Source organism: Sinocyclocheilus grahami, unplaced genomic scaffold, assembly GCF_001515645.1.
Source record: "Sinocyclocheilus grahami isolate Dianchi unplaced genomic scaffold, SAMN03320097.WGS_v1.1 scaffold313.1, whole genome shotgun sequence".
Classification (NCBI taxonomy): Eukaryota; Metazoa; Chordata; class Actinopteri; order Cypriniformes; family Cyprinidae; genus Sinocyclocheilus; species Sinocyclocheilus grahami.
In genome coordinates, this window is record NW_015505492.1 from 306,249 (window position 1) to 321,666 (window position 15,418).

Sequence of the window (15,418 nt, forward strand, 5' to 3'; positions counted from 1 at the left end):
CTAAGAATTATAAACCGTTTTGAATTGTGAAATACAAACTCATAATTGCGAGAAAAAAGTCAGAATGACCTATTTCATTTATTTTATTCCTTTGCATAAAAAAGCTTTCATTAAAATTTGAATGTCCCACGCAGTCCAATAGCTATTTGAAAATAGGTACAGTCTCATCACTATCCTGCCCAAACTTCCTGTATAAACACAGGTAAGAAAACTTCTTTCATCAAGTGATTCCTAGGGTTTTTAACATCATAATGTATCAGACAAGCATGCTTGAATCCTGCTATTTCAGTTCAGAGTGGTGCAGTGGCTCAGACTGCACAAGTTCACTAAGGGATTTAACTTTAAATATATTTTATTTTTATTTAGTCATTTATCACACGCTTTTATCCAAAGCGACTTACAAATGAGGACAACAGAAGCAATCAATTTTAGTATTAAAACAACTAAAAACAGATCTAAAAACGTATAATACTATAAATATATAAAGGACTATACATCATTTGCCTTGTTCATGTTGGATTAGCCAACAAGAATTACATCTATGTTGAAAAACCCAATTTCCTTCTGTACTGTGCCCCAGTGTGATTTTATTAAGCTCTTATCAAGATACAGTTTTTGCTATTTATGGAGCTGCTTGTATAACATAGAAAGAAAAAGATTATTCATTGAGATTTGTCTTTCATGTACTGCATGCATAACATAATCTAATCATGGTTATGAAATTCTTTCTTACCTTCACTGTTGCATTTCCTATAAGCTTCTCAAAGATGGTCAACACAAAGAGGATCCATATTAGATTACAGCATATATTTATACACTCTTGTCAGATTGAAATTATTATTTTATGAATATGACAGGCTCTATGAGCCTGAGGAGTGTTGCCACTGATGCGGAAGTCAGTGCAGCCTGCGCAGTTTGATATGCATATTTAAACAAGTAATCTAGCCACATATTAATGTTGAATTAAATTTAATTATGACTTCAAATAGATGAGGAATCAGTGTTAAAATCTGAAATAGCCTAAATAAATGAAAACTAAAAATTAGAGTTTTTTGACAACTATAGCTAAAATAAATGTTTAAGTTAAATGATTAAACTTATTAAAACGAAAACTGAAATAAAAAATAAAACTATAAAAAAATAATAAAAATGAACTAAAATTAAAACTGAAAACCAAAAAATAAAAGCTGATTCAAAATATTAATACATAAATAGTATAATAGTATATAAAGCACTAAAATAAACCAGGTAGGAATCTATAGTTGGGATGTAGACGGTTTATGACACTGGTATTGGTTAGCATGTAAGTGTGTGTTGTGGCTTGCATGCATATGCTACGGCAGGATTAAGGGAAGAGATTGTTTAATAGTTTTATGAAGCTGTGCACTGATGCTGGATTTGAGCATTAACAATTTAATCTTCCAGTATGTGAATCTCATTTATTATGGGTGGCTGGAGAAAACAGGCCAAACTGAAAAAGCTTTCTTCTTGTGGAATCCATTTCTCGGCATTCCTCTCACCCACTTGTTATTATACCCCCATCTCTCTCTCTCTTCGTGCCTTCTTCTCCCCATCCGCTTGACTACTCCTCTTGTTAAGGGTATCCCAATCTGTCTGAGCACTGAGTGCCCATCCCACTCTCAAAGGAGCTGCACACACACTCTGGCAAACACACTTACCACACTGGCAGTCAGAGCACACACAGCTCCATCCACCGGTTATAAGACAACAGCCACTTCCAGTTAAAGGACATACAGCTCTGAGGTCCAGTATGGATGCGCTGAAGAAGGGATTCTCCATGGCTAAGGAGGGAGTGGTGGCCGCCGCCGAGAAAACCAAGGCTGGGGTGGAGGAGGCAGCTGCCAAAACCAAAGAGGGGGTCATGTATGTAGGTATGTACAAATTCAACTGAGGGGAGAAAAGTGAGAGAATTAAAGTGCTTTTTGTACAATCTAAAAATAGTACAGTTCAGTAAAGTGTAGTGGATATATAAAGCTATTTAAAATGGCATGGTGTGCCATTTTCAGATTTAAAAACAATTCCAATTACAAATTTACAAACCAATTGTAAAATTACAAAAGCATATTTAAAAGGTAATTTTACTCACATAATTTAAATCTATAATATTATATAATCTAATAAAAAATGTATTTTAATCAATTACATTCATACAGATCTTAACCAAATATATTCAAGAAAGAAACATGTCAGGAAGTTATTGAGTTACCGTTTTTATGATACATACTGTACATTTTATCATCTTCACCATAATCTAAGTAGTACATTTTTGCCTACAATTTATGATGTAAAAAACCCCAAAATATCACTTTCAGTTTTAAACAACTGAATTGTTAGCCACTGACGACGATAAGAGTCCTGAAAATGAAAACCAGGGCAATTAAGATAAATGTGGGGCATGAGCCCATTATTACATGTCAGTGACTGTTGTGCTTCGTCACTACAAGTGAACAACAGACAAACCAGCACTATCCGCCTGCCTGTAGTCTCTTATTAACTTAACATGGTTACTAGCAGCATGGTTGTTTACTCCTGAGCAGTAGCTTTCTACACATTTCTACTGTCAGGAATGGGTGGGGAATGAGGAGGGAGATAGACAGAGATAAAGAAAGACAGGACAAAAGAAGAAAGGAAGCACTTTGTGTTTTCTTAACTTCAGGATGCAATTAATCGATGAGCTGTGAGTGGCAGATACATTATGAGATAAGAGCCTAATTGAACTTGAACTTTATATTGCATGTTAAAAGAATTTGTAAACTATAAGATACAGTAGTTAACATACTGTCTCTTGATGATGATGACATTGCAGGTCTGATTACATAAGTATGCTTAAATATGCTGAACATCTTTTTTTTTTAGATTGTAAGTCATATTTTAGGGCTAATTATACTAGCATGCTATATGGGTAACATTTTACAGTACAGTAAGGTGTTACTGTAAACCACGGCATCTTGTACATGACTTTAGGCACAAGTATTATGTGCATCTTACTAGTTGTGCTACTCTGCCGACAGGAGCACACTGTACTGTAATCCTATTCCCTTCCGGTCCACTTCACATCCCGGTCCACAGAGACCAGGGTCTGCCCGGGTCAGTACACAATCTTTGATGATTGTATGCCTCTCAGTGTGTACACACCAGTCACAGGAGCCTGTCACTGTATGCTTTCCGTTTTTAAAGAGCATAACCTGTCCTCCACATCAGAGAAGGGAAAGAACAATGTGCTTGCTATTACAAGGAGCTTTGACTTACGTTGGAGAGGAGGAGAATGAAGTGTTTATGAGCCAGGATGTGTGTGTGTGTGTGTGTGTGTGTGTGTGTGTGTTGCAGCTGGAGGTAAAAGCTTTCCTCTGCACCACACAGACGATCTACTTTAATCAGAGAAATCTCAAGCCTCTCAAAGAAAAGCGAGGTCACTTTGCACTGAACTGTGACAAATTGCCAACACATACACACCTCTCTTGCCACCCTAGAGACTCAACTACTGTATACACATAGACATCTGTTATATACAGTGCAGATCATTTATGTGCCTGCATATGCATCTCAATCATATAGATTGATTCTCAAACCTATCTTTAATTATCTTATTTATTGGCAGTGTTATTTTAGTATCATTTATATTTGATTATATATATATATATATTTGTTTATTTACTGTATTTTATTTATTTAGTCATTTATTAGACGCTTTTATCCAAAGCGACTTACAAATGAGGACAACAGAAGCAATCAATTGTAGTATTAAAACAATTAAAAACAGATCCAAAACTAAAAGCTAAAACTTTATAAATACTACTTATACACATTTTAAAAATAAAGAAAATAAATAAAAAAGACAAATGCATACAACAAAATTTCAAAACTTAACATTTAAATGAAAAACAAAAAATAAAGCTAAAAACAATTCAAAATATTAAAGAACAAATACAGAACGAGACCAAACGCGATAAATTGCGTATGAAACCTATATGGTTTTAGATTTTATATAAAGCTTTTAGATTTTGTCTATTTAGTTTCATTGCGTTTTATTTAGTGGCAGTGTTGCCTTAGGATCATTGACATACTACTGCAGTGTTTAATAATATATAGTTTTTAGTTTTAGTTATTTAGTTATCAAATTTTATTTAGAAATTGTATTTATTATTCAAATATTTTGTCATTTCAGATAATGTTTATTTTATTTCAAGTAATAAGTCATTCTCTTCCATCTTTATTTGACCCTCTAACTCTAGCACTCTCTATTCTTTCCAAAAAAACTTGTCCCTTTTAGACTTGCACTTACTAACTGTTTGTTAGTAACTAACAAACTAACACTAGTAACTAATACTAGCTTGATTCATTATTTTTCTATTCTATCTGGTTTCTTGTTTATTATATAATTTTTTAAAAAACCTTGCTAAGTGTACTGCATTAAGCTGACTGAGACTTGTTATAGCACTTGCATATCATTGCTCTTTTGTTGATTTTGATTGCTTCCATTGTCCTCATTTGTAAGTCGCTTTGGATAAAAGAGTCTGCTAAATGACTAAATGTAAATGCAATGTAATTTTAAGTAATGACTTTTTCATTGTTTTAGTTTTAGCTAACATTATAATGTTGAATGAATACAAAAAAATTGAGATTCTGCACTACTATAAGTAGATTTGTGACATTAATCATGTGGCTCTTTGCACAGACAGTCAGATGAGCTTCCACTGAAGTCTAAGGTGCTCTTTGCATCATCTCAAATCATGCTGGACAACATGATCATGATCTGATCCATATGAGACTGAATGGAATCAAGTCTTCAAAATTATTAAGCTGGACTATGCTCACATAGTTAAACATTTAGATGTTTACACAAAATTAACATTTAGATATTTCACTTTTTTTCAGAGTTTGTCTTGTCACTCTTTTGCTATATTGACAGCAGCACTCAAGCATCATGAGCTTCACATGTTTGTGACAAACCTTTACATTATATAAATGTGTGAGCATAGTCCAGCTTAATAATTTTGAAGACTTGATTCCATTCAGTCTCATATGGATCAGATCATGATCATGTTGTCCAGCATGATTTGAGATGATGCAAAGAGCACCTTAGACTTCAGTGGAAGCTCATCTGACTGTCTGTGCAAAGAGCCACATGATTAATGTCACAAATCTACTTATAGTAGTGCAGAATCTCAATTTTTTTGTATTCATTCAACATTATAATGTTAGCTAAAACTAAAACAATGAAAAAGTCATTACTTAAAATTACATTGCATTTACATTTAGTCATTTAGCAGACTCTTTTATCCAAAGCGACTTACAAATGAGGACAATGGAAGCAATCAAAATCAACAAAAGAGCAATGATATGCAAGTGCTATAACAAGTCTCAGTCAGCTTAATGCAGTACACTTAGCAAGGTTTTTTAAAAAATTATATAATAAACAAGAAACCAGATAGAATAGAAAAATAATGAATCAAGCTAGTATTAGAGGCCTTTTTGCTTTTGTTAATTGTATAATAAATAAAAAGAAAACAAATAGATCGAATACAAAAAGATTAGAAAAGCTAGTGTTAGTTACTAGTGTTAGTTTGTTAGTTACTAACAAACAGTTAGTAAGTGCAAGTCTAAAAGGGACAAGTTTTTTTGGAAAGAATAGAGAGTGCTAGAGTTAGAGGGTCAAATAAAGATGGAAGAGAATGACTTATTACTTGAAATAAAATAAACATTATCTGAAATGACAAAATATTTGAATAATAAATACAATTTCTAAATAAAATTTGATAACTAAATAACTAAAACTAAAAACTATATATTATTAAACACTGCAGTAGTATGTCAATGATCCTAAGGCAACACTGCCACTAAATAAAACGCAATGAAACTAAATAGACAAAATCTAAAAGCTTTATATAAAATCTAAAACCATATAGGTTTCATACGCAATTTATCGCGTTTGGTCTCGTTCTGTATCGCGTATCTTGTCAGTGTTTGCGCTTGCTTGGCCATTTGTTGTGGAAAAAAAAAGAAGGAAAGTGTGTCCAGCTGAATTAATTTAGTATTTTGTTAGACTGGTATAAGAAAAGCTTAGTTTACTGCGACAGCCGTCGCGTGACGGCCTCCTCGTGTGAAGACCGAAGAGTGTAAAGACCATCGACTCTACCGTGCGACTCCACCGGGCAGGGACCCCGGCAAAGGATAAGTATCGCTTTTTGATTTGTGACATTAATCATGTGGCTCTTTGCACAGACAGTCAGATGAGCTTCCACTGAAGTCTAAGGTGCTCTTTGCATCATCTCAAATCATGCTGGACAACATGATCATGATCTGATCCATATGAGACTGAATGGAATCAAGTCTTCAAAATTATTAAGCTGGACTATGCTCACACATTTATATAATGTAAAGGTTTGTCACAAACATGGGAAGCTCATGATGCTTGAGTGCTGCTGTCAATATAGCAAAAGAGTGACAAGACAAACTCTGAAAAAAAGTGAAATATCTAAATGTTAATTTTCACTCAAATTATTATGTCAATGCATAAGAAACAAAAATACAACTAAAATTAAAATAGATAAAAATGAAAATCAAGAAGAATTTTTACTAGTGGTCTCAGACGTTTGGATCTCTACTGTAGACCAGGCTGAGCTCACATAAACCTTGTCACTTTCATTTCTGTTACATTATATAAATGTGTGAGCATAGTCCAGCTTAATAATTTTGAAGACTTGATTCCATTCCGTCTCATATGGATCAGAAATTAAAGCATTGGGATTGGACTAGAGAGATATCATTCAGACTAATGTATAGAATACAAATGATTATACAAGACATTAATTTGTGCCCTGTATGAGTACAACTTTTAAATATAGATCCTGCTAGCATTATCAGCATTATATATTAGCATTATTATCTGAAAAAGTGTTGTGTCGTCTTTGCGTTACACAATTAAGAAATAATATCCTAATAATATCAAATATCTTCCTCTATAATCTATGCTCAACTATATTTGGTATATCGCAGTCTCCTCCTCATAATCGTAGCAGCAAACTGCAGCAGCAGAGACGTTTTATGCTTCGTCACGTAATCCGAGATGCTGTGGAAGTGACATTATATTGCAGCAGTGGTCAGGTGGCGGCAATATTCTCAATCTTTATTGATTATAGCATTAATAATATAAGATTTCAGGCTTGTGTCTGTGTTGCGAGCAGAGGCTAAGCCCTGAAAAATGTGCATGTCTTGACAGTAAATCAGCTCTTTGTCCAAAACAACAAGGACAATGTCACGTCTCTCTTGAGGGGTGTATTTGTTGTGCTGTGCGTGCGCATGTTGGGAAGGAGGAGCAACTTTCACAGACACATTGTTGTGGGCTCAGAGGCTCTGGGAAAGAAACAGAGCTTACGCTTGTTCTATGGGCCATTGCCAAAGAACTAGAGATGCCAGGGCCTTTCAGAGGTCGAAGTGGGTTTTTCCACTGTTAACATGCAGGAAGCGTCTCAGTAGAAGGGATGTTTCTCGATCTGTAATGCTTAATAGCACTCAGTGATGCCAGTGTGAAGCCAGTACACTGACTGATGATCAGAAGCATTTTTACTTGCCATGATTTTATAGAGCTGGACCTTTAGCTGCACTGCCAGGGGAGACTAAGTGTATGGATCCCAGAACAGAACAGGAGCCAGCGCTGAAAGCATCAATCGAGGATCAGACATCTGTCTAAAAATAAGATAAAATTAAGTACAAGTTTGTGGAAAAAGCATTTGTTCACAGAGGTCTTAAAGGAACAGTTCACCTAAGATTCTTCCATTATTAACATAATTTGTTCGTTCCAAATCTCTATAAATTGCTTCCTTCTGTAGAACACAAAAGAAAATAGTTTTGAAGAAATACCAGTATTTAATATACATGTTGTTTTGGACCCCAAAGACTTTCACTGTATGGAAAAAAATGTCTTCTTTTGTGTTCCACAGTAAAAGTCATACAGGTTTGGAATGACAAACGCTGACAGATTTTGTTTCCTTTTTGGGTGAATTATTATTTGAGCTACATCACTTCACAATAAACTTTTATTTTTATTTTTCTGACAGGCACAAAGACAAAGGAAGGTGTTGTGACAAGTGTAAACACAGGTAAAATAATTAATAGAAACAGGTCTTAACTAAACAACACTCAATATGTCATTTTCATAAATACCCTAATCTACGGAAAGTCTCGAATCAAAATATTAGGACACATTTTCATCTGTCCTAGCTGCCCAGAAAACGACTGAGCAGGCCAATCTTGTGAGCGACACCGCTGTGGCTGGAGCCAATCAGGTGTCAGAAAAGGCAGTGGAGGGGCTGGAGAGTGTGGTTGCATCCACTGGCCTTGTCAAACCGGTAAGGATTCAATTTGCATGAGGTCAATTATGTTTTTAAAAAGTATATGCACAATTCAAAACACTGAAGTCAGTTGCATTGGTGTCTTTAGGTGCACAGTATTATTATTATTTGGTCATATATTTCAGTACAACCGCAAATTGCTTAATACACTGCAAATTGCTTAAAGCACTGTTCAGTCATAAAGTTGGTCTATTTTATATGATGCCCGTGCTTTTCTTTCTTAACCAATCATGGACAGGATGAGTTGGAGAACACTGAGGTGCCTTTAGAAACTCAATAAATTCATGCATGCAATAAAAGCATGCTGAATGGTCACATTTACCTCAAAGCCATTACAGACTAAAATCTCTACATTTGAATACATCAAATTATCAAGAACTATTTCCATACTTTCATACACTCAGTTTAGGAGCAGCTAAGCCCTGCAGTTAAAGTGTCTTCTCTGCACTTGACTCACTGCTCAGCAAGAGTGATGTTCTTCATAAATAACTCATTTCTGCTTTCTAAATATTGCTCTGCATTTTTAAAACGCATCCCAGTTCCTTTCATTCGAGTTCCAAAATTGTTTTTATTCATTTAAAAGCCATAACCATGCGACCATTATCAGTCGATCTGCAGCAATAAAATAACTCATGAACATGAGTCTGAAATCTTCCAGAGAGTAATAACAACAAAACATATGTATTTCATCATTAAAAAATTACAGTAGTGTTTTTTTCTGTTGTGTAAATACCTGAAGAGGTGAAAACATGACAAACAGCGATAAAGAACCGTCCATTTCTGAGATGTGTTGATGTGTGTCTGCCTCCAGGGGGAGATGGCGAAGCAGGAGGGAGCTGTAGAGCAGCCTACAGACGCTGGACAGTAGAGAGAAGATGGTGAGCTTTTCTTGAGATCATGGGATTTACAGCAAAATAGCAAAACCTTTAAAAAAACAAGTAGTGTAAAATGACACTCGTTTTCAAGGAATGTATTAGTCTAGTAAACGTCGGGTAACAAAATTTAAGTTATCAGGCCTAGGCCTATTCTCTGAAAGTAGTTCACAATTTTTCCTCTCAGGTAAATTTATGCAGATGTGCATACATTACACCACATGTGCTTCAAAACAGTGCACAAACGGCTTTGTAAAAAACATACCTCAGTGTTTCGTGTGTAGCAAGTTTGCCAGTTGTTTCAAAAATTATATTTGACAAATTCTAAAGAATCATCTGCACCGTATGTGCACTGAACCAACATAACCGTCCTTTCCTCTCAGGTAAATTTATGCAGATGTGCATACATTACACCACATGTGCTTCAAAACAGTGCACAAACGGCTTTGTAAAAAACATACCTCAGTGTTTCGTGTGTAGCAAGTTTGCCAGTTGTTTCAAAAATTATATTTGACAAATTCTGAAGAATCATCTGCACCGTATGTGCACTGAACCAACATAACCGTCCTTCTGTTTCGTTTCAGGGTGATGTCGCACTGAACACCCCTGTGATGCTCTGCTTCTTGCTTAAGAAGAGAGTTCATTAGCTGTTGCGGGCCATGGCTGAATATTATCATACTAAACCTCTGATGGACACTAAATAATATCCAACTTAACACAAAAAACAAAGACACCCACCTCTCTCTCTTGCTTTGTCCTCACAAACAACCTCTTCTTGCTTCAATTTACCACTTTTCTTCACGTAAACCTATCCTATTCACAAGAAAAAAAGCTCATGTAACAACACAATTATTTAGCTATGCAAGATTCACATATACTGTGTAGTGCGTGTCATCAAATTTGTGTAAATATTACATGCATGTGCTTATGATTGGACATTTTTATATAGGCAATGTCTGTCTTTCTTACCTGCCCTGATACCAGTTTTCCTCCACCCAACGCAATGAGGTCAGCTAGATGATTTGTCACACAATCAGTGCGAGAAAAGTTTTAAAACATTCCAGTCCAAACATAGTCAGTGTAGTATCTGAGACAGTTTTTGAACAAGGAGCAGAAAAAGACAGAATCACAGATAGGCAAATCTGAAAGAAAACAAGAGGGCAACTGAGGTCTGTAAAGCATGAAGATGCCTGGGTAAATCAGTTTCAGTATTATAAGTATTATTTCAGTATCTTAAAGTGTGGTTATAGAGTGATGGGCTTTTAGTAATGCTCTTATATGTAGTTTGCTATAGCAGCCATTATAAACAACTCACAAAATCTGCGAATGATGTCAGAGCAGTTGCTTGGTTACATGAATTGTTTGTGGAAGCCATGCATGCTGCCCCACGACTACACTTTAACTGATCCTATTCATGTACTTGACTCATTGTTCCCCATGAAGTCTAAAAACAGCAAAAAATAATAATAATAATATACCATCTGTAATAAATTCAGTTTTGTGAAAAATAAATGTTCTCATTTTTTATTCTTATTTTTAGAACAGAATATTGCTAAGAAAGCTAACAAGATTCATTTGCACAATATTTGAAGTATAAAGTAGCAAGTAAGTAACATTGCAAAGTATTTGTGTACTAAATTGTGTTTACGTCAATAGCAGTGTACACCCTATACAAAAGAGGCAGGGCAAGCACTCCCTTTAAATATTCAGTGAAACTATGAAAACTAATTTAAGAACATTGAAAGCATCAAGACACACAACCTTGAGATCAGAACACACCTCCTGCTCTTCCCCTCCCTGTTCCCGGCACACCAGCACATCCAATGAAATATGCATCTCATCAACAAAGACCTGAAATCCCAACTGGCCATTACATTACATTACAATAATGTCAATGTTTATGAAGTTTTCATGGTCTGTGAAATTCATGTTTGAAATGACAGTCATTCAGCTTTTTCCACATTCCAGCAATGGGAGGAGGCAGAGAAGTCTTTCAGCCCATCATTTTCCTCTTGCTCAGAGGAAAGTCATTTACACCATGACATAACCAATGCAACTGATGTTAGAATTGTCCATAACAAAATTAGAACAAGAACCAAAACCCTGAATATCCCTGAAACTCTTGACTTCCCCTGAACAAAACAAAACAATAATCAAAATTAGGACAAGAATCAAAAGGACTATCAACCCTGTATACCCCCAAACTATCTCACCTTCCCCTAAATGAAAAAAAAAAATAGGACATGAATCAAAAATACTACAAGAATCAAAAGGACTATTAACCCTGTATACTGTATACATAAAATAAAATAGCATAACTATATGCTCTTATTTAACAAATTATGAGTTATGCTGAAACCCTGACTGATGATGATACAGGCAAGCAGGTAAACCAGTCTAGCAAGCTTGCTGTTCTCTCTGTTGACATCTTTGTTCTCCACCCAAGATGAAGTAGCCAATAGGCACACACATCCCTGACGTACTTTGATGGAGCACCAGCCTAATAAAAGCACATGAATCTTCAGTCTCAAAACACTGACACATACACACGCTCTTGCAAACATCAACAGCCGAGGACTCTACAAACATGTCTTTCTTTAAAGGTTTTTTGGGTAATAAAGCAGCAGAGTCATTTGTCGACCAGGCTGTGGACAAAGCAGGTGAGTCTTTAATGCGTGAGAAGCTTTAAAGAAACTTTAAAGCAATTGTTGTGTGCAAGGTTTTTGTACTTTTAATGCTGAGACACTCTGTGTCCTCGTTTAGCCAGCCAGTTATTAAGTATTATAGTAAATCAATTATGATCATACTTATAAGCAGTGTTGGGGAATCATTCAGCTTTTTCCACATTCCAGCAATGGGAGGAGGCAGAGAAGTCTTTCAGCCCATCATTTTCCTCTTGCTCAGAGGAAAGTCATTTACACCATGACATAAACAATGCAACTGATGTTAGAATTGTCCATAACAAAATTAGAACAAGAACCAAAACCCTGAATATCCCTGAAACTCTTGACTTCCCCTGAACAAAACAAAACAATAAAATAATCAAAATTAGGACAAGAATCAAAAGGACTATCAACCCTGTATACCCCCAAACTATCTCACCTTCCCCTAAATGAAAAAAAAAATAGGACATGAATCAAAAATACTACAAGAATCAAAAGGACTATTAACCCTGTATACTGTATACATAAAATAAAATAGCATAACTATATGCTCTTATTTAACAAATTATGAGTTATGCTGAAACCCTGACTGATGATGATACAGGCAAGCAGGTAAACCAGTCTAGCAAGCTTGCTGTTCTCTCTGTTGACATCTTTGTTCTCCACCCAAGATGAAGTAGCCAATAGGCACACACATCCCTGACGTACTTTGATGGAGCACCAGCCTAATAAAAGCACATGAATCTTCAGTCTCAAAACACTGACACATACACACGCTCTTGCAAACATCAACAGCCGAGGACTCTACAAACATGTCTTTCTTTAAAGGTTTTTTGGGTAATAAAGCAGCAGAGTCATTTGTCGACCAGGCTGTGGACAAAGCAGGTGAGTCTTTAATGCGTGAGAAGCTTTAAAGAAACTTTAAAGCAATTGTTGTGTGCAAGGTTTTTGTACTTTTAATGCTGAGACACTCTGTGTCCTCGTTTAGCCAGCCAGTTATTAAGTATTATAGTAAATCAATTATGATCATACTTATAAGCAGTGTTGGGGAAAGTTACTTTTAAAAGTAATACATTACAATATTGTGTTACTCCCTAAAAAAAGTAACTAATTACATTAGTAACTTTTTATGGAAAGTAATGCGTTACATTACTTTTGCGTTACTTTCGCGTTACTTTTTAAATATGAGCAGGGCTTGATTGTTTTTAATATAAGAAGTTCTATTGATAGCAAATGTAAAAGCCCTTTCACACCTAAAAGTGTAATGAATAAACCTCAGGCTGAAGCAAAAGTAAATTCACGTCTGTACAGTAGAACGCAGGAGAAGAAACACTCTTCAGCAATAAAAAAAACAAAGCACAATTGTTAGTTTATCTAAAGTCCTTTTTGCTTATTAGTATGGTTGAACTGGATCATCAAAGGTCGGCAGCAAAGACATTAGTTAATAAAATGGGATTAGATACATTTGTGTTATTTAACATATTTAATTATTGCAGGTTTGCGTCATATTCCGAGTTTGCATTTCACTGTTTTAATTCATTTTGATGAATACTAAATCTGCACTCCTCTGCACTTCCGATTTCTCCCAGTATGGGGACAGGAGACTTGTCAGTCAATAAATGTGAAAACAAAGTAACTGGCGTTACTTTTTTGAAAAAGTAACTCAGATATTTTCTTGTAAATTAAGAAAGTTACGCGTTACTTTACTAGTTACTTGATAAAAGTAATCCGATTACGTAACTCGCGTTACTTATAATGCGTTACCTCCCAACACTGCTTATAAGCTATTTTTAAGTTGTATATACATTTTTAGGGGACAAATATATAAATGAGAATAATAAGCTTATTATGTATTTTGAAGCTTATTATGTATTTTAAATATTGGATATACAATCATAACTTTTAGCTAGTTTATTTTTAAAAAGCCAGAAGACAACAACTTATCATTTATTTCTAATCTTTTTATTTTCAGAAACTCTTAATTAAATATGTAATAGTTCACATAATAATGTAATGATACCAAGACTCATTTAACTGAATTCAATTATTAACATTTACTCAATTTTCAATTCTTTTAAATTTTCAATTATTCCATCAAATCTGGAATGGCCGAGTTGTTTCCATCCCTTTCAAATTGCTTTTAAGTTTGTACTTGTTTTAGTCCTGCTGCTGTTTGTTCTCTATGAAAGAGCTACATTAAATCTTTTTTTTTTTATGCAGTCAGTCCAGTAGTCATGCCACTCCTTATAAGGAGTAGAATGGGCCTTCAGTAATTTATTTCTAATCTTTTTATTTTCAGAAACTCTTAATTAAATATGTAATAGTTCACATAATAATGTAATGATACCATGACTCATTTAACTGAATTCAATTATTAACATTTACTCAATTTTCAATTCTTTTAAATTTTCAATTATTCCATCAAATCTGGAATGGCCGAGTTGTTTCCATCCCTTTCAAATTGCTTTTAAGTTTGTACTTGTTTTAGTCCTGCTGCTGTTTGTTCTCTATGAAAAAGCTACATTAAATCTTTTTTTTTTTATGCAGTCAGTCCAGTAGTCATGCCACTCCTTATAAGGAGTAGAATGGGCCTTCAGTGCCAGTAAAGCTATTCAAGAGTCTTTTTATTTTTAGACATCTAAGAAACATTACTTTGAGGCAAATCTGATGGGAAAGAGGACCTGTAGCGTGTGCAATGTGTTACCTTTCTATAATGTTGCTGTTCAAATTTTCATAGCTTCTGCAGCTAAAAGAAAAGTGAAGGAAACATTTACTGGAAAGAAACAGGAACCTGATAAGACCGGTGGCATGGGAGGTCTTTTCCCAAGTAGCGGGGAGAAGGACAAGAAACCACAGGAAAAGTCAGGAGGAGGACTATTTGGTGGCCTCCTTAAAGCAGAGGGACCAGGGGGAAACAGCGGTGGAGGAGCCTTTGGTGCTGGAGGCAGCAATGCAGCAGACAACAGTGGTGCAGACAGCAGTGAGTAATAAACAAATACATACACACACACACACACACACACAAAGTCAAAACCTGATGGGTCTAGCAATAATGTAAATCCACCATGCACAATATAATAATAATTCATTCATATTTTGTGTTTGATTAGGTTTCAACGATGCACTGGATGACCTTGCTAATGAGTTCTCTGAGAAATGATGTTCTGACAACTAGGAAAAATCTCTTTGGCCGAGTTCTTCAGCTGGAGACCTCTCTTACATCAGCACCAAGTGTCATGGACTAAAACAATATTAGAGGATATTCATTTGTTACCAATGTAAATAGTTTTAAATAAATGTCTCTTTAATATCTTATGTACAACTACTAAAAAAATACTAGAAATTACATTTGTATATGTATCATTTAAATAAGTTTATTTAACATGCTTTTGTTTTCAAAACTGTGTGATTGAATACATTGTGAGTGAATAAAGCTAAATAAAAAAATAAGTTATTACTGAATGAAAAAGGTCTCGTTTTATCCACGTACAGTACATGAGCATTGAGTATA

At 35.0% G+C, this 15,418-nt stretch overlaps 1 protein-coding gene across 1 annotated transcript; it reads left to right on the top strand.

Moving 5' to 3' along the window:
• Nucleotides 1–1,602: 1,602 nt before the first annotated feature.
• LOC107601819 (synuclein-like) lies at nucleotides 1,603–10,204 on the top strand. Its single transcript, XM_016294125.1, has 5 exons — nucleotides 1,603–1,892; nucleotides 8,079–8,120; nucleotides 8,242–8,369; nucleotides 9,184–9,250; nucleotides 9,829–10,204. The coding sequence occupies exons 1-4, from the start codon at nucleotides 1,772–1,774 to the stop codon at nucleotides 9,238–9,240; spliced, it is 348 nt and encodes a 115-aa protein (XP_016149611.1). The 5' UTR covers nucleotides 1,603–1,771; the 3' UTR covers nucleotides 9,241–9,250; nucleotides 9,829–10,204.
• Nucleotides 10,205–15,418: the final 5,214 nt, after the last annotated feature.

Coding starts and splice junctions, on each gene's coding strand:
- LOC107601819 (XM_016294125.1), top strand. CDS start 1,772: ATGGATGCGCTGAAGAAGGGATTCTCCATGGCTAAGGAGGGAGTGGTG. Junction 8,121..8,241: donor TGTGACAAGTGTAAACACAG/GTAAAATAATTA, acceptor CATCTGTCCTAG/CTGCCCAGAAAACGACTGAG. Junction 8,370..9,183: donor CCACTGGCCTTGTCAAACCG/GTAAGGATTCAA, acceptor GTCTGCCTCCAG/GGGGAGATGGCGAAGCAGGA.